Raw genomic sequence first — 23,306 nt, 5'->3', positions numbered from 1 at the left:
TCTCCACATCATTTGGCACATATCAAACCTCCAAAAATCATTTTTTCCCCACCTCAGGCATTCAAGATCTTTTATTATTTTAATTTCAAAATTAGATGAGCTGGATGGCGCCTTGAATGGCAAACACCGCAGTCGGTGTATGAATGAGTGAGTGTATGGGTGAATGTGAGGCAAATTGTAAAGCGCTTTGGATGGCCATATGATCTGTTGAAAGCGCTATATAAATGCAGTCCATTTACCATTTACTATTTAAAAAATGTTTCAGCTTTAGACACCTTTTATCCTCAACTCCGTAATGGACTACATGGAATTGGTTTAAAAAGGATTTTGCACAGAAATTGTTATAAAACAAACATGTACCTACTGCTCATGTGTCCCTGATAACAATTTAATGATAACAAATGTAACATCTATCATAATTGTTACATTTTTATAGGGGTGAAGCAAAAAATACAAATTGTGTGCCTATGATCTTTTTATTTTTGTTAAAAAATATATTTTTTTAATTTAAAATTTTAACTTAACACACAATTTTATTGTTTTAGCCCTTAACATGTCAGATAGTAATCAGCCAGATATTTTTGTTCTTAATTGTCTTCCCTATATTTTTCTAAAAATATTTAACCATTAATATTTTTAAGTTGTGACGGGGTTGAAGACTGTAACACATCTGAAGGGATATATTGCCTTAAATTGAAATGTTTGGTTTTGTTTCTCTCTCATATTGTCCCCTTGTTTCTCAGCATATCTGAATGGGCAACATTGTCTTTCTGCTGCAAATGTGGGTGCCATTTCTGATGAATGATGCTTATCAACCTTTAAGTGGACATATTACATCAAAAATTATATTTAAAACAAAAATATGAGTTGTCATGGTTTTTGAGTATATATATTTACTGAAACCATGACTATTATTATTTTATTTTATTTTTTTCATTGCAATTATGAATAAATGAAGCAAATATCTCAGCCCTGTCACAAGTTTGCAACCTGATGTAATTTCAGGGAAATGATGTCACATATGAGTGAAATCAAAACTATCAGACTGTTGAGTTCAGACTGAGGGACGTAATTTTAAAGTCTGTTTTTTATCAAATATTTTGCTTATATATATAATGCTTGGTTTAAGATAGATATTTTATGCAAAAAAAAAAAAAATTAAATGAAATATTTTTTTTTTATTCGTTATAAAGTTTTGCGAAATAGTTAAAACAATTAATTATGGTGAACCACCACTTTAGAAACTCTGGGGTAGGCTACTGAAATATTTCCGAATCCCAGGAATGATCCATTTATCAAAGATCATATGTTCAGCCCAGCATGAATAAGCCAGTATGGGTTTGTGTGGAATGGGATGGGGTGGGTGGGGTATGTTACAGTCTCGTCAGTAAAAGTTTACCCACACGCTGGGAGGAACCATTCCCCACGCCAGCCGACCCACACAAGACACATTTGAGCTGTATCTCCCTCTCCTCTGCACAACCTTTCCCTCAGATATGCTCAGCACAGAGCGGATTCAACAACACACTAAATCACGAACTAAACACGGACCTCGAAAAGAGCACATCTCAGGTACGTGGACGTTAGAATTTACCGAAATATATGAACATGTAAGAAAATAAGCTCGTTGACGAGGCTGTCTTGTAGACCCTGCAGAATTAAAGGCGATTTCAGCTGCTGACGTTAGTAACACTGACCCGTTCAATAAACGCAGGGGATGAAGCGTCTCATATGGGATGAACTTGCGAGATAACGGGCTCCTGCATCTATCGTCCCGTAGGCTAATGTCCCTGCATCTATCACAGAATAAATGACCGCAGAAAACGCTGGAATGATATTGAGGACTGAGACGAATTGCATTGATGATTATCTGCTAATTTGTTGCTTTCCGCTGTGGGGGGAAAATACTTCAGAAGGCAGACAGCTTGCTGTTTGTCTGTGAATTGTGTGCTTAGGGGTCGGGCGCAGTGCGCAAGATGTGTGCTACATTAGCGAGGTAAAGAGTGAAATTAGCAGATGTGTAGTGCAGAGGAGGAATGAGCTTCACATAACATGCCATTATAACTTTGATGTCGAGTTATGTGCACATGGATTCACTGTATCCTATTATAAAAGTGCTCACATCCACAGCTATTAACAACTGTTTCTATTTTTTATATTGTTTCAAACATTCATGTTTCACTATACACTCACAAATTTATTTAGTGTCTCGTTTTTTTATTATTATTATTTTTTTTATTAAATTTTTAATTTATTAAATGTTTTAATTCTTGTGTAGCCTAATCCAAAAAATAAATCGTGGGGGTGTTTTCTAACCTCCTAATTATCATATATTTCGTAAATATTTTACATATTACCAGGTGTTTTTTAACTGTGTTTTCAAACTTTTTAATAGCTATAAATGTTAGAATTTATGTGCCAGAGAAACAAGCACGAGCCATCTTTAGAATTTCTGTCTCTGAACTTTTTTTGCGGTAATGTTAGCTAGCTTTGCTTATTTCTACAGCAAAATGGTGATTTATTTATTGTAGAATTAACGAAAACTATCACGAGTATCGTAATGTTTGAGGCAGATGTCATAAATGTCGGTAAATCGGGATCGATCTTAAAATGAAAAGTTAATTCATAACTTAATAAGATCTTACCTCCACGCTGTAGAAATACAAACCGGAAGCAGCGCTCAAATGGGGCGTGGCTACATTATTGGCAGTAAAAATAGACATAATATATATAAATAGACGCAAATCACATTTCTCTGGACGTAACCAAAGCAACAGTGGTCTGCGCGGACGTTATTCCTTAGGAAAAACAAAAGATTCATTATTAAAGCAATAAACCTAAAAGAAGCCATGGTTTACTGTGAATTTTTAACAGCTAAAGTGAGTTGTTAGGCACACAGAAGTAAACAAAGGTGTATGTTTGTAGAGTAATTTACAACAGCTTCGAACGCAGCTCAACCATTCAGAATCAAGGACTGGAACTATCCGTTTTAAAATTACAACTTTATTATAGGCTATAGCACACAACCTATATTACAAAACAACAATAAAAAAACAATAACAATTTTAAAATAAAAAGTTGCTGAGTTGACTGGGGGCAATAAGACAACTTGTGTGGCGAGATGAAGTAGACATTACTGAAAACAATGCACTTATGGAATAAATGTGAATGGAGATAAGGCAGCTTCTATTGGTTGTGTCAGCAGTTGTTGTTAAACTGTTCAGACAAACAGCTTCCTGTTGTGTTGACACTGGCTCAATAGTGAATAACATCAAAGGGCATGTGTCTCACGTGCAGAGGAAGCGACCTGTGTGAGTTCGCTGGATGCGAAGAGTGAGGTGCGAGGTCAACAACTCTGTGCCGGATGGTAACTCCACTCAGTTGGGAAGCTATACTGTTCAAAAGAAGAGCTGCTTTTGGTGATGCTTTTGACCTTGACCTGAGTAGATGCCAGAAGACTCTGGGTTAGAATGGGCAGTTATTTGTGTGAAGCATGGTTTTGTGATCAGAATGGAATTGGTACAATGTATAACAGGCCTTTTGATTGCCAAGGTCCTTTTTAGAGACTGTTGGAAGGGAACCATTGAAGCTGGCCTGTCCTAATGTGGTTTACAGATTTAGTTTTCAAAAGCAAGAATTTTGTGGTTATTTAAAGCTGTGGACGTTGGAAGCTGTCGTAAAAGATGAAGAATCAAACCAAATGGTCACTCACAATAAAAAATGTAAATAGGTCAAGTTGGGGCCAGAAGGATCAAATGTTCAAACAGTGGTGTAATTTAGGTGAAAGATTGGCGGTAGACTTAAATACATTACATAACTAAAAACTAGAAAGATAACGTTATGCATGTTATTTGTTGGTGGATTCTGATTGGCTGTTAATGCTGTCTACTTAAGTATTCCTTAAGTCTAAAGAAACAAGAGGGCAACGGAAGGACAAAAGAGGAAGAAAGCTGAATCACAGAGCATCACTTATCTAGTGGTACGTGGAGAAATAGTGAAATCTGTTTCCTGGAAATGTGGAAATGTGCTGATACTGCTGGTGCACACATGCAGTTGGTCACAAAAGGGAATTTTGAATGAATTTAGTGGTGAGGGCTGTTCATTACTGAGCAGACTGATGACATTATTCTTTCCTAGCCTAAAAAACTGCCCAGTTAGACATTCAGATGTATTAGATAGCAATTTCAGTGGAATGTTTGGCCCTCTGCAGTGGTGTGGTGTTTTAATTTTAAAGTGTAGTTTCATTTGTGAACATCCATAGAGTGTACAACTCTATCTGTCACATTCAGAAAACAGAATATTTGTAGTTAGCATAGTGCAATTCATTGTTTAGGTTCATGTGCAGATTGTGCAGAATGATTTCACATTTATTTCGTAGTAAATATTTGGCCATTGCTCATTCTGAGAATAGATAACATCAGTGAAAGTTTTTTTTTTTTTTTCAGTTCTTGCTTACAGGGTATTGGAAACGAAACACAGAAAAAGAGCTCCTGACACATTTTATTTTATTAGTATTGTTATTGGAATGCTTGAACACTGTATATAGAAATACATTTTTTAGAAACTTCACATCAGGACAATTAATCAAAAACTAAGTCCCATATATTACTAACTACATGAATCAATTACAAGTCCCATATATTACATGAATCAATTACAGTAGTTTGAGTTTATACATATTGGTTGACACTTAACCAATTGGCTGCAATAGTATGTAAAAGAAGAGCGTCCCCCCACAAATTCCTTATATATTGCATAGTAATGAAAGATGGTGGACCAGCAATCTAATTGCTTTAAGATCAGAAGCTTTTTGGTTGTGATAAACATTTAACAAGCAAAGTGCAACCATCTGCAGATGAAACAGTGCAATGAAATAGCAGCCAAATGGTAATTAAAAGAGATGCAGGGTAAAAGATTGGTATATAGCCCTTGCATATGATGAAGTCATACATTATAGGCCTTAAAACTCATATGGAAAACAGATGGACTACTGAACTTTCCTATATATGCTCCTGTATGGATTCTTCTGGGCAATTGAATTAGCCAGAGATGATTAAGCTCAGGGGAGCAATAGAAAAAATGATAAGGATCACTGGTCAGCTTTTTTTTTCTTTTCTTGATTATAACAGCAACCTTCAAGGTTTGAAAGACATGACCAAAAGTAGCACTGCATGTTATGTGTTGTTACTTTGTAAATACTAAATTGCAGGTTATTATTTTACCACCTGTAGTCACAAAGCTTTCTTGTCTGTGCTCTTAACTGTTTGTTGAAGCATCTCTAAGCTTCCTCCCCTTCATTTGAGATCATATTCTTTGGCAGGATGTATGCCAGTCCTTTGATCAGAATGTTTTTAACTGATAAACCTTGTCATCTCTCTGTAAGTCAAGCCTCCTCACTCTAATTTTGTACAGCCATGCGGGTTAGTTCATTTGGAACCCTTTTGTGAGTAAGTCTTATACTTCTCGCCAGTGTTAATAAAAAGTTTGTGTAAGTTGTATTCTGTGTTTGATTGTTGCTTTTTATAAGCATGCATTTGTGGACGTCCTTGGTCAAATCATTTAACCTGCTATGAGGCCTAACACAACCATTTTTTCCTCAGAGGATAAATTGTTATAATTCATTCTTGTTGGATCGTCTTCCTCAAGGCCTTTATGCTTCCTGTCATAAACCAAAAATATTGGGGTACAAATCATGAATGTCTCAAATGACATTGAAAAATATCACCCATTAGTGACAGTCACAGGCATATATTTTAATAGACATATAAATTTTGATTTGTTTTATTGGTCATTCAAGTCCTGGCCATTCTGTTCAGTTTAAATTGCCACATTACAAGCATAAGACCTAGAGAAGCAGTTGACCTTGAAAGTACATTCACGCATTGATACAAAAATCCCATTTTGAGCTTAGACATTTCAGGATTAGAAGAAGAAAAACGGCAGCTTATGCTTTTAAATGTTTAGTTAGGTTTAAATGATGAGCAAATAAACTTACCCAGCATGGCCCAATAATCTAATTTCTCCAGGAAACTGTTTTAAATCTGATCAAAGAAATGTTATTAAGATGGCATGTGGATTTAGATTTTACACAATCTGTTGTAAATAAGCTCTGAACTATTTTTGTAAATTGTGGAACACATGGAGAACTGTGAACTGTACTGTAGGCTTGGCTCTATGGCTAGTCCCAGCCTGGAAAAGCATTACGTCCTGCTTTGATGATCCTCTGGTCCTCCTGCCAACTGAATTACCAGACATTGAAAGCATTTCTTTAGTGTCGCCGGTGACACCATACTTGTAGTCTATCGTTTGAAAACCCACTTTTCAAAGAAAGCAAAATGGCTATCTCCATGGCCACAGCTCAAACAAAGCAAAACTGGTTCATGTGTTGTTCCTCAAAAGATGCAGCTTAGGTCTATCACATGTAAAAATTGAGGCATGAATAATTTGACGGCAGCTATGACCATCACACCCTTCAGAAAACATCTGACATCATCTGTGAACACTAAATTAACTTTAAATACATCTTACTTCACTTCCTCTGTTATTCATAGACAGTACATCTGCATTATGTTCTGTACTGCTCTTAAAACATACTCTGAAAATCCGTTTTGTCAGTTTTGTGCTGTTAATAATACTTTTGACTGTTGTATGACAAACTGCTTTTTTTCTTCTATATAGTTAAAAGGACTGTAATGCTTTTTTACTGTTTATATGCTTATCAAGGCTGCATTTATCTGGCCAAAATACAATACAAATCTGTAATATTATAAAATTTTATATTATTTATTCCAGTGATCGCAGAGATGAGTAGTGAGATGATATATATATATATATATATATATATATATATATATATATATATATATATATATATATATATATATATATATATATTACCCAACCTTATCAATGGTATTTGCTGTACTCACAGTTCTATTAAATACTATATATTTATTAATTGTGAATGTAAAGGACCAGCAAATTTTTATACAGTATTATTTTTGACCCAAACTTAAGCCTAACTTAGATTAAATATATTTCCACTCTAAAAATATGTCCACTCTAGAGGAAACCCACTTCAGAGATATTTCCTTTTCATACTGCATGTAGCCTGTAAGATTATATAATCTTATACTGTATATCGGTTTGCTCATATTTTGGTTTGTAGCCGAGAATGGAGACTACTGAAACCTATCCCTAAGAAGGATAAATTAATGGGTGAACTGGGGACAAATTATGTAGATGTTTGCCATGCTACTTGTTTAGAACCAAAGTAAAATTCTGAAGGCCTATGATTTATAAATGGCAGAGTGATGATATCTAGACTCCAAAAGCGTTTCGCTCTGTCCTTAGTGTCTGGTTGACAGGCTTATTCAATCTCTATGCCCCTTCCCTTGAAATGTGCACATCCTCAGGAAGCAGAGGTCAACAGTGGTGATGTCACATTGTTTACGATGTTGTACAAGTGTGAACACGTGCCTGTTAAGGGACAGCGTAGGAGTTCCATGTGGATGGACTGAACAATAAAGGGGCGAGGCTCTGAAAGAACTTTTTATAGGACAGGGTGGACATTGTATTGTTTGTTATAAAACTTGCTTTTTGGTTAACCATGGACACTCAGAATCCCTGTTTACATTCGACTCCGTGAAAGAGATGATGCCATGTCATGGTACAGTGGATGTGCTCTCATGCTTAATATTGCGTCGGCCATTACGTGCATGTTTATGGCAGTTATTAGACAATCTGTGAGGAGACATTAGTCTGATGAGGTCATTCATCATGAGTTTCGGCGCAGTTGTTCTGTCAACATGAAATCAAAACTGACCTTATTTACTCTCTAATGCATGTTCCTGGTCTTATTATGCACGATTCATTGGTTCACATAATTTGTTGTCTTTGTAATCCTTCATCAAAATGTTGTCTTTGTAATCCTTCATCAAAATATAATCACTTCTCTTCACTTCACTCTCCGGTTAATTCCAAGTTAATGGACTTTAGGTTTGGTGTAAATCTTAATCAGACTTTTGCACGATACCTTTGATAAAAGTTTAGCAAAAAATCTGATTCTGAGAGAAATTATGCTTTGTCTTTTCATTAGGCTCTTTTGGTCTTTTTTCTTTCACAAACACATGCCACAAATCTGACTAAGACTAAGAATAAAGAGTTGACACCAAACTGTCATGGCGGCAGGTTTCGGCTCCGCAGGACTGCTGGTGAGGGGGGCGTGAGGTGGGCCAGATCTAAAAATGTGTGATTCATTTATGAGGGAAGGCAGTGCTGGCCTTACAGTCTATAGAGAAAAAGAGTTCAGTCTCGTCTGAGGTAAGAGGCCCAAATACTTGATGGGTTATATCTTTAGCAATTTGCTTTGAATCAAGGATTTTACAGAAAGGGAATAGCACAGAGAAGTGGTCCTCAGCATTTATTGCTGGAAAAAGAAATCTAAAGTTCTTGATATCTGAGTTGAATCAAATGATGTTCACTGTTATTGTGGCGTTTTGGCTCAGAAAACCCTATGACATCACTTGTCTGCCTTGCGATTGTTCATTTTTAGCTTGCGACATGTGTTAGCCATAAAGCAGGTCATTAATAAAAAAAAAGCAAAGTAGTCTAGATCACGTATCTCCAATTGAAAAAAAAAAAAAAAAAAAAAAACTCATGCTCTAAGAGGCAGTTTGTCATTGCTAAAACTTCAGCTGTGCTCTGAAGCAGGCAGACATTTCTATGCCATTTACAGTCTCCATGGACCTGGCTTGAATCATTTCCACTTTTTGCCCTAGTCTTAGGCTTTTGAATTTTGTTATGTTTCTATGAGATGAAGAGGCAAATAATGAGACCCACTTTTTTTACACGTTATATTATCAAATAATGTGAGTAAAAAGTACTGTAGAATTTCATTTGAACAGTCTAAATGAATTTCTATATATTTTAGAGGTTGGTTTGTCCTCTTTTTTCATGCAACAGGAATTGCAATTACCTTTCCTGTTGTGACGTAAATGCAGGTTGCTGGAGAGGAGGGATGTTATTGCAAGGGCGAGGGGAAGTTTTTAATTAAAGATTATGATGACACGTTAATTTAAAAATAATGATGTGCACAAATAAATGATTTATAATAAACACTGCGATATTCCATAAAAATAAGAATTTTGTTTTCATACTGACTTGAATGACAGCAGCACATCAGCTGAACCACGCAAGTTTGTGTAAAGCCTAATGATCATGTCATCCATCCATGTTATTAAACAAACATTTCCATTTTTCCCTTTTTTAATATGATATTTGGACCTTAATATGCAGTATGTGTTGGTCAGATTTTTCCTAAACTGTGGGGCTCAAATATGCATGTGTGTATTTGCAGTTGGGTTCTAAATTGTCTCTAAAAGACAAAGCTAATGAAAACGGATGGCACTGATAAAACTCACATTAAGGGTTTTCCCTGTGGCAGTACAGATGGGAAATATACCTCCCTCATTTTTGGTTTGTGCTGAATTTGTCTGTGTGAGTGTCTGCAAGAGGAGACATGAAAAGCTAGAGGAAAGAAAAAAAGAAAAAGTTGCTATGAGAGGAAGTTGTCTCCAAGGGCCTTTAATGGTGAATGTGGATCAGTCTGGAGTATCTGGGTTGGACTGTGTGAAAATGTGAAAGTCATACCTCTGCTAACTGCTTCCTTCCACTTCTGACAAACATCATTTAGATCAAAACAGACATTATGTTTTTTTTTTCAAATTTGCTTTTCAGTACATATAGTGGAATGAAAATATTGATGCACTTGTTTCATCATGTGAACGTTCAATGGCATCAGTAAAAAACTCTACCCGTGACTTCTCACAACATGTTAGCTGTCACCTCATTGGTTACCCGTTTCACTTTCAAAAGTCAATCCTCCAGCACTAATGGGTTTGAGAAAATCAGATTTGCATCCTGGCATTCTGTGAAAGAGAGCTGTGCATTTAAATGAATGGTGTACCCTACCAGCCTGACCTAATCTTTTGATGTACTTCCTGGTATTTAAATAACTATTATAAGGTTTATTTGAAACTAAGATTAAAAAATAAATAAAAATCATGCTGAAATTAATAATTCATTTTAGCAAAGTTGTGGGTGTTGATAATTGGACAATCATTAAGCTTGCAGAGCAGGGAGAACATTTAGGTATTGTGGAAGTCTAAGCTTTAGTTTGGACTTTACCCTTAACAGATCAGAGAAATAACTGTAATACTTATAATGGCGGCAGATTGCAGGCAATTTAGTTTTGTCCTTCTCTCTCTGAGTGTGTGTTTGTGTGTGTGTGTTCAGAGCAAGTTAGGTAACCTCTCTTTCCTTAGTTCCATTTCTGTCTTTTCAAGGCAGATTTTGTTTTTGTTGCTTGCTAAGTTCTTGTAAATCTTCACTGGTGGGACTACAACCGTTTATTCTAATGCTGTGTCACGACCAATTCGTACATATTTTACGAGGTGGTTAATTCATTCGAATTCGATTTTGTATGATTTCTGTGACTGATAGATTTAGGCGGGGTGGGGGTTTAGGTGTGGTCCTTTGTATGAATTTGCCACCTTGTAAAATACAGAACATTTTTCACAGGTGGCCAATTCATATGAATTCGTATAACCTCACTCATAAAATATGTAGGAATTGCCATGAGATCGGGATGTTTATTCTGTTGCATTTTCGCGTATAATGCTGATCTATGAGATTATGTTACATCACGCTCTGAATTACCATCATTGTAATATGGATTTTTAGCAATGTAGTTGATTATTTCCGACTCTTAACCAAAAACATAACACTCACACTTCAGAATTTTTGCATTAAGGTATCCATTAAGACATTATTTAATCGTTTTATTAACCTGTTTTCCTTGAAGGGCAAGTTCTGTCCAAATTGTCATTGATTTTGGGATTTCTATCCTTGCACATTCAACAATTCACACAGAATCAAATATCCAAACAAACTGCTTCGGAGATACTTTAAATAATTGCATATTAGAATTGACTGAGGTTTATGTTTTTAATCAATGACATTGCTAATTGTCATCTTAGTAAAATGGTCAGTTGCCCAAATCTCATAAGAGTCTTGATAACTTCATTAGTTGTTTGCTAAAGTCTGGATTGGGGCTTGAGTTTTTTCACAACATTCCACACCTAGGTAAGTTTCTGAGCATGAGGCAGTCAGTCATCTGGAGAGATTTTCCTTTCTGGATGGAGAACAGAGGAAAGAGGGGAAGAGGGGGCAGATGGAAGAAGAGAAGACTGGGTCAGTGGATAGACAGACCGGAATCATTTCTCTCGTGGTTCTCTCGTTTTGTTTTGGCTGTGAGCAGCAATCCTCTTATGAAAAATACTGTGAGAGAGAATCAGTTTAACTTCATCTGTCTCTCTCTCTCTCTCTCTCTCTCTCTCTCTCTCCCTCCCCTCTGTCCTGTTTCTTTCACAGTGATGGCCTCTCCTGTGCAGCTGTTCATGAGCTTGCCTCATCTGGACTAGGAGCGGAATTCATCTGACACTCACTCAGACAAATAGAGACACACACACACACACACAGCACTAAATGCAAAAACACACTGCTTAGCCATGTACAGCGTGGAAGACCTTCTCATCTCTCATGGATACAAAGTCCCTCAAAGGAACAGCAACAATGTCCCTGTCTCGCATTCGTCTTCCCCCCACCCCGCAACCTTTGAGAAATGTCTGCCGACGCGAAGCGACAGCCGGTGTGAAATCGCTGAGAAGCGTAAAGGACACAGCGGTGTGAATGGCTACGAGGGCGACCATGTTTACAGCGGCGGAGGCATTAGACAAGCTCCTGCCAGGGGATTCCCCGGTGACACCGAGAACAGGGTCAGGAAGCAGAGGACACAAGACGTGGACAATGGTAACTTGGGAGATGGACGTTTGCCAGAAGATAGCCTGACCACAGACAGTGGGTAAGTTGTGCTGATGAGTTGATTTTGACCTCTTCGTCTTCTGCCCCACACTCTTGTATTGCTGCTCTTTTTCATTGGTTCCTTTGATCTGAGGTTTAAGCTGTCTTGCATGATGAAGAGTGTTATGTAAAGGTAGGAGCTGTCAAGGACTTCCCTTTCGCACCAGTTTTTTCCTTTTCCTTTTTTTTATCCCTCCCCTGTCGCCTTTCTCTCTCCATTTCTTATTTTTGTTTGCACTTTCTTTCATCCTCATCTAATCCTCTGAAATCTTTGTACTTCCTACATTTTCATGTACTCCGCTTCCTCCATCTCACTCATTTCCCTACACTCTCTCCTACCTCACTCCTCCTGTAGCCGATGAATTCATTAACTATGTTAAGTAGATTTTGCTGTGCGGTTTTTTATTTCCTCTCATTTCACACGGGACCGTAGTGGAATAAATACAAATGTTGTCAGAAAGCCCACAGCACACCCTACTGAGCATGCTTAGTTCTGCAGGCAGGGGCAGCAGTAAACTACATGTCCCATGAGTCCTTTGTCAGATCAATATTCCATTCCCTATAACAGTCTCTTACATAACACCATTATTAATAAAACATGATGAATATAAATGTGCATATCTGCATTTCCCAGCCATATTGTCGCAGAGCAGCTTCAGAGATTAATTTGCTTTAAAAAAAGGTTGCATGAGAACGTTTCATTTTCCATAGGAACAGTGTCATTTTTCTTTATGTATGTTGATCAGTAAGTCGTAATTGTCCTTGTGCCATAGATTTTCAATGTCATAGATAGATAGATAGATAGATAGATAGATAGATAGATAGATAGATAGATAGATAGATAGATAGATGCTAATTTCTTTTGACATTTCATTATTATTGGCATACCATCAAGCTATAGTGCATCTTTGCACTTTAAATTAATTGCATGTCACATGGTTTGAGACTCAGCAGTACAGGGCAGGAAGTACCTCCACTGCTGTGACTGTTACTGAACTAGATTATCCTTCCATGAATGCAGGTCAGGATTGTTTAACATGCAGATCATATGTTCTCTGCTGCCAAGATATTGGATGAGAGAACAGACCTTCAGTGCTGACTCGAGGGTTTGCACCACACAAGCTAGTCGTGTTCCTGCTTAAGAGAAAATGCTCATTTATCTTGGTTTGTTTGCATCATTAAAGCCTCCCAGTTTATTGGGCCCTTTGAGGTGCTCTGCTTTGTCGACAACACGGTCAGCATACTTTTTCCCCGTTTAGTGTTTATGTGATGTTGCCTGTGTGCTTGCATAATGCGATTTGAACACAAATATGTTGATTGTCATCCATTTTTTGTTATCTTACCTAATTCAGTGGTTCACGTCTTTGCTTCCGGACCCAGGGTGTTAAACATAAGCAAATGCCAAAAGTAAAAAATAATAAGCAAAAAGTCAGTATTAAGATCTGTCAATATTTTGTTATATATTACTATGCAAAAATGTTATTGTCAGTTCCAGTTTATTATTTGTATTTATTATTTCAGGTCATGACCTTTGATAAAAGTTTAGAATCACCAAAATAAAGAATAAGTATGTTCTTAATAATATGTCTTATTAATAACAGGAAATGTGTAGTTGTTTGAAAACTAAAGTAAGCCCCTCTTCCTAAATCCTCAAGTCATAAAGACAGTGTCTGTTAAAGTATGGCTCTGACCTCTATTTTAATCTCTCTGTATGTTTTTAATGCAGGTTTTTTGAGACCCACAGAGGAATACATTCTCAGCCTAGATCTGAACAGGATGTGTCCTACTGGCGAAGAAGAGGTCAGGACTTTAGTGTGCTTTTGGATTATGCAGACTTCAGGGACCCATGTGGAAGTGGAGGAAGGGTTCCAAACAAACCAGAAGGCATGCAACGGAGACCAGAATCTGCCTTAAGCACAGAGGAACATAACCGTGAAAGAAAACGACGGGCAGAGAGTGCACGTGCCAGGGAGAGAGAGATGGCTCTGCACCAGTGGAGAATTGCAGCTGAAAGGAAGTACCAAAGTTTGGGAACAGAGGAGTGGCGCCCAATGACCAGCATGAGCCGTCAGACATCTGAAAACGAGGTGGCACAAGAGCAACGCAGGCCACGAACTGCAGAAGGGGCTGTTCCACCCAGAACCAAAAATAAGTCCCAGTCACTGCCCAGAATGGCTCTGCAATCTGAAAGCCTCCAGTACTTTGGCATACCAACTGCTGGGCAGGATTCATATGGAGGCTATAAGTTAAATGGCCACCATGCACGAGACCAACATGGACGGTATCTTAATGATGGGGAGAACAGGCAGCGGTGGACTGACCGATCAGGTGCGCAGTCTGCACCACTATCAAAACCCAGATTCAGCCGACCTCTCAGACCTCCGTCTTATGAAGTGCACCAGCAGATGCGTGGGAGTGCAGAGATGCTCACAGGGGAGCCTGCTCCTCGTGCAAGAGACAGAACTCCACTGCCCTTCTCAAGGCAAGAATATTTTGTACAAGAACTTGCTGGATCTGGTGTGGAGCCCCCCGGTTATATCCCTCCTCCGTCATACAGGAGGCAGCCTGTAGTTAATAGAGGTCACAGAACTTATCCTATCTCTATGGGTAACCACCAATATAGAGGTGACCCATATATGCAGGGTTCTGCAATGACAGAAGTGCAGGAATGGTTTATCAGGCAGACTGGGATGGCTTGGCCAGACCATTACAGAGATGGAAGAAGAAGTATGCCCTGCAGGAGACAGGCGTATCCAGGTTACAGTGAAGAACGGATGGGTAATGTTCAGTATATTCCCTTTGACGACCCCCGTGTCAGACACATTTCAGGAGCAGGGATAGATGGAAACTCGTTGACAGATGCAGACAAAATCAGAAACATCAGAAATGAGATTCCAGGCAACCTCTTATCTGAGAAGTCTAACGACAGTGCCTTTTCTCTTACTGAGAAATCCTTTGAACGCACTGAACCAGGTAAAAGCAATATAAGTGACTCTGTCAATGAGGATAGTATACACAAGGAAGTGCTGAAGGAGACAGAAAGTTCAAACACAATACCTGACCAAAACTGCAACAGACATCCAGCTACCCATGGAAATATAATTGCTCTTCAGATGACAATGCATCAGAACTCAAACCAGGGTTTGATTGAGACAGTGACACAAGTAAAGAAATTTGAGGCAAAAACTGTGTCTGAGAACAAGAAAAACTCAAAGAAGAAGCTCAAAGAGACTATGTTTTGCCTGGTATCTGTTCCTATTAGTATGCAAGCTAACAAAAGTGTCTCTGACTCAAATAACAATGAAAAAGTGACTTATTCAATAGAAAACACAGTGGTGCAGCATGACAACCAAAACCTTTTAAAAACATCAAGCAAAGAAAAACAAATACAGTCCAGCAGCTCCACATCCATTAAAAGTTCCCCTTTAAGGAAAGATATTGTAGATACTCAGTCTGTTAATCCAAGCCAAGACAATGAATTGTTCTATGCAGGATCCTGGCCTGGAGATCAGTACAGGAATCAGGAAACACAGACGGGTTCTCCAGAAGTTTCCAGAAATACCCATCCTCCAGCAAATGACCATTCATCCCCTTACGCAATCACTGATAATGAAGGTGAAACCAACTGTAGTACCAACTACGGATATCCCATGATAGGTCAAAAGGATCTCAACCCTTCCAGCAACAGTGCATTCTCCAGAACTAGGACTGGAAGTAGTTCAAGTATAAGGAGCCCGACTTTACCCCAATCATCATCGGTTCCACCATCTCCAGACCGTCAACCTTTGCTGAGAAAGACAAACCAAACAGCAGATGGTCAAGAAGTTTTTGGACAGTTTTTGCTAAAGCCAGTGAACAGACGCAAATGGGATGCTATTGGGGAGCTTGAGTGTTTCAATAAAGAGATACAGGATCATACTGGGAAGTGTCCAAATGTTGATCAGAATATAGAGGAGCTGGATGAGGCACTGAACAGTATTCTGGAGCTGAGTGATTCAAACAAAGAAGTCAATAATACAAGACAGGAAACCACCCCACTTTACGTGAAGAAGGAAGCTGACCAGTCACATAAAGTGCCGGTCACAGAGATGCAAATGATAAGCAATAACTTAAATGTAATGTCTGATTCGGGGAACAGAGGCCATCCAGAGTCCAAAGGTCTAAAAAGTTCCTTGTCCAAGGCAAAGGTGAATTTGGACAGCCAGATGCAAGAGTTACCTGTCACCAAAACGGATAATTATGTCAACTTTGAGATTCTGCAGAGGGGAGACAATGATCCAACAGTTCATCGCCAGGATATCCCAGTGCCAAAGGAGTGCTTGCTTAAGGATGTCGGTTTAACAGTATACACTGCCATTCCAGACACTGTGACTTCTGGATCCCCGACATGCTTGAGTCCTGAGTCACCTATGTTAACTAGCCCCTCAGACAACTCAGAGATGTGTGAGACTTTGCAGATTACGTCATCAGACAGTAGTGGAGATTTGAGCAGGCACAGTCCTGAGTTTGCTGAAGGTACTCAAAGCTTGAACAATAATAATACCTTCAACTCCAAAGCCCTCAACAAGAAGGAACCTGGGAGAGAAAACAAGGACGTTACAAGATCAGGGAGGTCGTCGAGAATCCATGTGATCAAGAGTCGTCATTGTAGGTTTAAGGCTAATTATGAGGATGATGATGATGAAAATTGTTATTCAGATTATTCAAGCTGGAGTTATGAAAAGACCTTGGCAGATGAACATCTTGAGACTCTTCTGAGTCAAGAGAAGGCCAATAGTATGCAGAACGAAGATCTAAGTAACTTGTACCAAGTCCAGTGTGCCAAAGGTATTCCTGAAAATGAATCCATTGAACAACGGGCTGCCAGAATACTTGGCATTGCAGTGCCAGTTGGAGCCTTGGTTGATGAACAGGTTGATGACAAACCGGTAGAAAGAAATTTGAAAACCACTGATGCTCCAAAATTGGCATTACAAACCAAAGAGTTGAGCTTAAATGAGGAGAAAAAGAATGTCAGTAGAGAGTGTGAGGAAGTGCCAGATAGGTCTAAGGAAAGTCATGAAGATATGTCAGAGGTAGGATTTGAAGGGGATCCAGATTCTGGAGAAGATTTACCCCACGCTGAAGACCATAGCCAGAGAGCCTCCTCAGTGTTGGAGCTGCCAGAGTTTCCTCCAAGTAACTTATGTTTGTCGCTTCCATTGACCGAGGATGAGGAATTGACTCTTAGTGTAGGTGGGGGAGACAGGAAGGAGATAACAGAAGAGCCACAGAACTTGCAGGCATATTGCCCACCTCCTCTGTCCCCCTCATCCACAAATGATCAAGCATCCCTGGAGTACACCGTCTATGCAAAGGAAGAAAGCTCTCAGTCATTAGTGAGAACTGTCACCAGGATCACCTTGGCCAAAGAGACAGACTCAGAAGAAAAGGGAGGAGAACTAAAAGAATCAGCTAAAGAGGATGAAACACTAGTGGAAGAGAACCAATACAGTGAGAATGCAGTCAGAGACAACAAAGACATGTCCAGTTATATGCAAGAAGAGGATGAACGAGCTCAGGAGGAAATTTCAGCTGAAGAGGTGATACTAGCAAGATCAAGGCAGCCACCAACGTCAATGGCACGTCCAATCCCACAACCCCGCAGTGGCATGGTAGCAAAGAGAGAGATCACTCTGCCACAAGGATTCAGCATGGATAATACAATGTCTGCAGTTGAGGATGATGACAAACTGTTTGTTTCAGGTCAGTACACTGAACCCCAACCAAGTTTGTAAGGCTTACAGACTTATAATAAAAGTGTATAATAAAAGTGCACTCCTGGGCAAAAAAAAGAAAATTAAAATTGTATTAAAAAGCTCTGAATGGCATACATATATGTTAATGAAATTAAAGGAAAACACCACTATTTTTCCATATTCCACTATGTTCTTCCCTCAATTTAGACGAGTTGATACGTACCTCTCCTCTCTCAGTGCGTGCTCTCAATCGCTGTAGCATGCAGCGCCACTATGCTAGCGTTTATCTTAGCACCATTCATTCCTTATCATCCAAACAAGGATGAATTTAGAAGCCACCAAATACTTCCATGTTTTCCCTTTAAGGGAAAGTGCTCTTCTGCCATACATTATAGTTATAATTTTTTATCCGCTGATGTATTAAGTTAAAACACACAAGGGTGGCACTTTTGAAGATCTGGTGGGAAATACAATAATGAAAGCATCTCTACTACAGTGAGTCATGATGTGGGAATCCTTTTCAGCTCTTGGTACTGGTGAACTGCTTCACTGTGAAAAGTCAATTGATGCTTTGGAGTATAGAAGAATATTGCCGAATGGCTTGTTCCCACAATGAAAAAATTGTTAACTAAAGAGGAACAATCAGATGTTATTGCAAAGATGGCAAACACAGCTAAGAAGAGACTTCCAAGAAGAGAAGTCCATCATCCTCATGCTTTGTCCTGGTCAAAGATTTGAACCCTATAAAAGCACCTACTTACTGGGAGACATTTTTCAACTATTCATGAAATGTTTTGAAACCATAAACATTTAATGGAATAACATTGACTCTTCTCCCTGTAAAAGGTAGTCAGAAAGGGAAAGGCAATCCGGTAATAAGTAACTTAGTTTCCATTATTTGTCCAATTTTTGCTCTTTTTTTCTTTGGCCAGGAGTGCATCTTAGTTTACTAGTCTGCTTTTAATATTAGTGTTGTTTTAAATGCTATTATGATATTGGTATTGTGTGCACTGTGCAGTCCACTTCATGTAGTGCCATAGTAAAGGTCACCTTCAGTAAAATGTTTCATTGTATAACAGAAAAATAGACAGATAACCAACTGAAAATAGGGATTGTCTTTTTTCCATTACATATTCTGTAGCATTATGAGGTGCCAAACCACAACAACTGATTTTAATACTTAAGGGTAATGGGCAATGAGTTTCTTCACCACAAGAGGGAAGCGTGGTCTGATTTATCATACTTATTGCCATGACAAATCAGCATAGAACAGATAATGGATCAAAACAGTTATATAACACATTATATTAGACTACAGTATTTACATAGACTATTGATTGTCCTTTACATGTCTGTTCTCTTGTTATGATTTTGAATCAAAACTAGCTAATATAATTTGTGATTGTTTTCAGATGCATATGACCCCAGTCGTGTGGAAAGAGTATGATCTTGGACACTGTCAGAGCAAACTCTTTGATCTTACTGAAATACACATTGTAGACAAACACACATCCGAAACTGGACATGATGCAGGCTTGGAATCAATTTATTAATACATAGTCACAGAAGTTCATAAGCAGGCAGATGGACTTCATGCCACATATTAAGACTAATGTTTTTTTAACTTCTATTCCCTGGCAATGGATGATGAAGTAGCTAAGTTGTTCATCAATGAGATATGAATGTATAATGTATATCAAGTAAAGCTCAGACATTACAGAAATAGCTACAAATCAGTCTATACAGACTTCATATTTTCTAAAATTTCTCTGCACCAGCAATTACTGGAGTTCTGTCGGACTTTCACAGAGCACAGTCTCATTGTGCCAACAGCGACAAGAAAGACACAAAAGCTTGCACTTCTCATTTTTCTGCAGTATTACCAATGAGAGAAAGGAAAGAGGCCTTGATGTATTAAAGCAATGAATTGGACTGGTGAGGTAGCAGCTGAATCGGTGACATTACACTGTGCTTTTAATCACAGAGAAATATTTTTGTAAGAAATGTTAAAAGGAAAGTTTGGTTATCTGTTTTACAGGTGGGAGAAACCATGTATGTCACTGTGGTAGAACTGCAATATAAAATCATATTTTTTGCAATTGGAATAGGCTGCTTTTACCCAAACGGGGCAGCTAAGAAGAAAGCTAAACAGAGGCAAAGATTTAAGAATATTTTGTGTGAAGTCTTGGTCTCTAGCAACTTTAATCTTAACTGCAGTGTCTTCAATAGTCATTTCCCATAGTTATGCTTTAAAATCCATGATAAAAACCTTCACTTAAGGTTTTTTTTAATATATATCTCATTTGGAGTTTGAGCTTTATAGCAATCTGATAATGTATCATCTCATCATGAAATGCAATCAAAAAATTAAATAAAAAAAATTATTTATTTTTATCAAGCTATCAACAGTCTGTACAGATGAAAATGTATTCAAAAAAAGTGTTTTTATTTTACCTTGTGAGTTTTTTTGCTTGGTTACAATCATTATGGATATATCACATCTGAATATGTCTATTAATCCTGTATTACTCGGACAATGAATGATTCTTTTATTGTGCCGTGTGGTGTGCTTTTTGTTGCACAAATGTCAGAAAGTGTTACATGGGTTTTTTATACACATACTGTACAAAGTATTCTGCATTTTAAGTCCAATATCAATTATGAAAACTTACTCAAATTGTGAGTATATATCTACAGGATGTAGTGCTTGTCAACCACTTTACATTTGTAATTGCTTGGTTGCTTTCTGTTATGACTCGACTTGCAGTTGAGGTGGACACAGTTCCTCAATGTTGTATCCATCACATAGTTTTATAAATGCAGTCAAAAGTACACTAAAATGATTTTAGTATTTAGCACATCCAAAAACTGGCCAAAAACTCAAGAAGAAAGTCATTGCATCTATTTACTCTGAATATAGTTACTGTTATGGATAAAGAGTGCAATACCATAATGTTATAATAATATTATTGTCAATATATTCCATAAGCATAATAATAAACTATGAATTCATACAGATAGATGTTCTGTAATCAGTGGATGGTATATAAGACATAGCATTCATCACACTTACATTTTGTAAGTTAGAATCAAATAATTGTTGTAAGTAGTTATTGATTGTTTCTACCATTTTGTACAATTTTGTTTTTCAAAACGGATGATTATATTGTTGCATATAACGTAAATGGCATTTAATGTCTTTTTCTATTTTCATACCGAAACTGTACATGATTATTTTGTATTGGCTTGGAATTGATTTGCCTTCTCTGCATGATATAAGAGATGTAAACTAGGGTCAGGAAAATGTTTTGCATACAACTGCATTTGGTACTACATTAAAAATATATTCATTATATTACGTTGTGCACATTTCTATCCTGCTAAAAAACAACAACAACCTTTAAACAATATTTAAATTCAAGACAAGCTATTTTTTTTAACATGTTACAGAAAGGGAAGTATTTACTGTGCACCTCAGTACTTGTGTCTTTGAAGTATTGGGTGAATGCGAATGAAATGTTTGAGAGGAAACTCCTTTGTATAGTATAGCAGATTGCTTAAACTCCTTGCATGGACTGTTGTTTTTATTTTTATCTTTTGGTTAATTTCATGTGTAATATGAAAACGAGAAACTTGAATGCATAAATCATCTTTAAAAGTTTTATGAAGACTCATGCATGAAACAAAACAATTCAGTTGTCAGGACTAGTAACTTATTCTTACTCAAGTATGATGATTCTCTCTTACAATGCATTCAATTAATGTATTAATTAAGTTCAATCCTTTCTGGAAAAAAGAAACCTATAAATGATAATCAAAAAACATTTGTTGAACAAATGGAAAGTAATAAAGAAATCGTTTCTCATTATCCTCTCTCATTACTCTCATTTCTCATTAACCCCTTATTTTGAGTCATTATTTAAAAAAGAAGTTTGAAGGTTTTGCCATATCGTTTTGGCAAACTATCACTTTATATGAATCAGTATCGCATTTTATCAATGGATTTTTAAAGAAGGCAGAGTGGGGAAAGATGTGAAATTTGCTCTCAGGAAACATTGCATCCAAATCAGTTCATTAAGAAAAATTATTTCAGAGTGCAGGAGTCTCTAAAGCCAAAGGAGGCTAAACTTGGGACCCCAGGACCCTCAATGCATGCAGTGTATCACTCGGGAACCCCTCTACAATTTTTAGACATCTTATTCTTTAAAAATCATGACTGTTTTAAACCTTTTCGCTTGACATTTGAATGGATCTCACTTGACATTTGAATGGATCTCTCCAGCCATGATTATCAAAATTGGCGCAAAGAGGATGTGACGGTGTGAAATTAAATGAGCAAATTTCAAACTGAGAGCTGCATTGACATTGCCTCTAATTTGCCAACACTTAAATATGTAACATCTATGATGTACAAATGCTTAAAATTCTGGACAGATTTTATGAACCTAATATGCATGTTTGGTTCATTGTAAATCTTTCATCTCTCTCTCTCTCTCTGTCAGTCTGTCTGCTTCCCTCTCATGCCCCTCTGTGTTATTTCAAAAGGTCAAAAGCATAAATCGCCAGCCAAGTTCAATTAAAGTCACAGGCAAAATTGTCAGTTGATGAGTGTTTGTGGGAGTGTGTTTGTGTCTCCGGTTACAGAAAGAAAAGGTTAGGCTAAATAATTACCCTTCCCCGGACTGAACCAGAGCCAGTGGCCTTTTCTAAGACTGACCCTTAGTTGAGCATTCAGTTGGCGGCAAACATGAACTCTTACCAAATAGATGGACACAGAAAAAAAAATGCTGCTTATTGTCAGCATTTAATTAATATGTTTGATTTCACCACTTAACCGACCTTTCAGAGCAATCTCAGATCCCTCACTCACCACTGGCAACTGAGGAACTATTTACTGTCAGTACTTCAATCCAGATCTAGATAGTCATGCAACTGAAACCTTGTATACAACCCATCATGTCCACAGTGATTCAATCAGATTTACTACCAAAATGCATTTAATGTTGGATTACGGAGTGGTTTCTTGTCCCAAGCCCTGGATAAAGTTTAAAGCAATTGTACTTGTGTCAAGGATTTACTGGTTTACTGTTTACCCCTGCCAGACATTTACTTGGTAGCCTTCACAAAGTAAAAAGATCAAAAAGTGTGCCGCTGACTGGTGACTCTTTTCATCAAAAGCATGTTTGAAAGCCCAGCTTCATGGGAGGGTTTGGCCAACCTATTTATGAGCTTGGCCCCAATCACTAAACTAGAACCCACCATTTAGCTCACCAAGAAAGTCTGTGGACCACCTCACATCACAGAGCTGAAGTCTATGTGAAATATTCAGAGATAAACCATTTCTAATGCTTTCATTTAATGTTTTCTCATTCTTTTTCTGTTGCAGACCCTACATTCTGCTGATTTCCCCAAGGTGTCAATCTATACTTCCAGTTCTTGAATTTCACGGTACTTTAGAGTCCAGAAGCACTGCGAAGTTTTATTAGTTTGTATAAATTAACATTTCAATGTTTGCTCGTTCCAGTCAGACTGCGACACTGTTCATTAGTGCGAGTTTACACCTGTATTATTAGATTAGTGTCTCTACACTTGTAGGTGACAGCAAGTGACTGTTTTTATGAGTAAATAACAGGTTCGTTCAAAAGC

The 23,306-nt window shown here is 37.8% G+C and overlaps 1 protein-coding gene across 1 annotated transcript; it reads left to right on the top strand.

Moving 5' to 3' along the window:
• Positions 1-1,410: 1,410 nt before the first annotated feature.
• Positions 1,411-21,528, top strand: LOC127969561 (junctional cadherin 5-associated protein). Its single transcript, XM_052571613.1, has 4 exons — positions 1,411-1,572; positions 11,434-11,923; positions 13,649-17,667; positions 19,073-21,528. Exons 2-4 carry the CDS (start codon positions 11,571-11,573, stop codon positions 19,105-19,107), a joined length of 4,407 nt encoding a protein of 1,468 aa, XP_052427573.1. The 5' UTR covers positions 1,411-1,572; positions 11,434-11,570; the 3' UTR covers positions 19,108-21,528.
• Positions 21,529-23,306: the final 1,778 nt, after the last annotated feature.

The sequence above is a fragment of the Carassius gibelio genome, chromosome B12, assembly GCF_023724105.1.
Source record: "Carassius gibelio isolate Cgi1373 ecotype wild population from Czech Republic chromosome B12, carGib1.2-hapl.c, whole genome shotgun sequence".
Taxonomy (NCBI): Eukaryota; Metazoa; Chordata; class Actinopteri; order Cypriniformes; family Cyprinidae; genus Carassius; species Carassius gibelio.
Note: the sequence above shows the minus strand (reverse complement) of the source record. Positions and strands in the feature narration are given on the sequence as shown.

Excerpts from the sequence above, each read along its gene's own strand:
- LOC127969561 (XM_052571613.1), top strand. The coding sequence starts at position 11,571 with ATGTACAGCGTGGAAGACCTTCTCATCTCTCATGGATACAAAGTCCCT. Across the intron at positions 11,924-13,648 it reads AGCCTGACCACAGACAGTGG|GTTTTTTGAGACCCACAGAG; the intron begins GTAAGTTGTGCT and ends TTTTTAATGCAG. Across the intron at positions 17,668-19,072 it reads TGACAAACTGTTTGTTTCAG|ATGCATATGACCCCAGTCGT; the intron begins GTCAGTACACTG and ends GATTGTTTTCAG.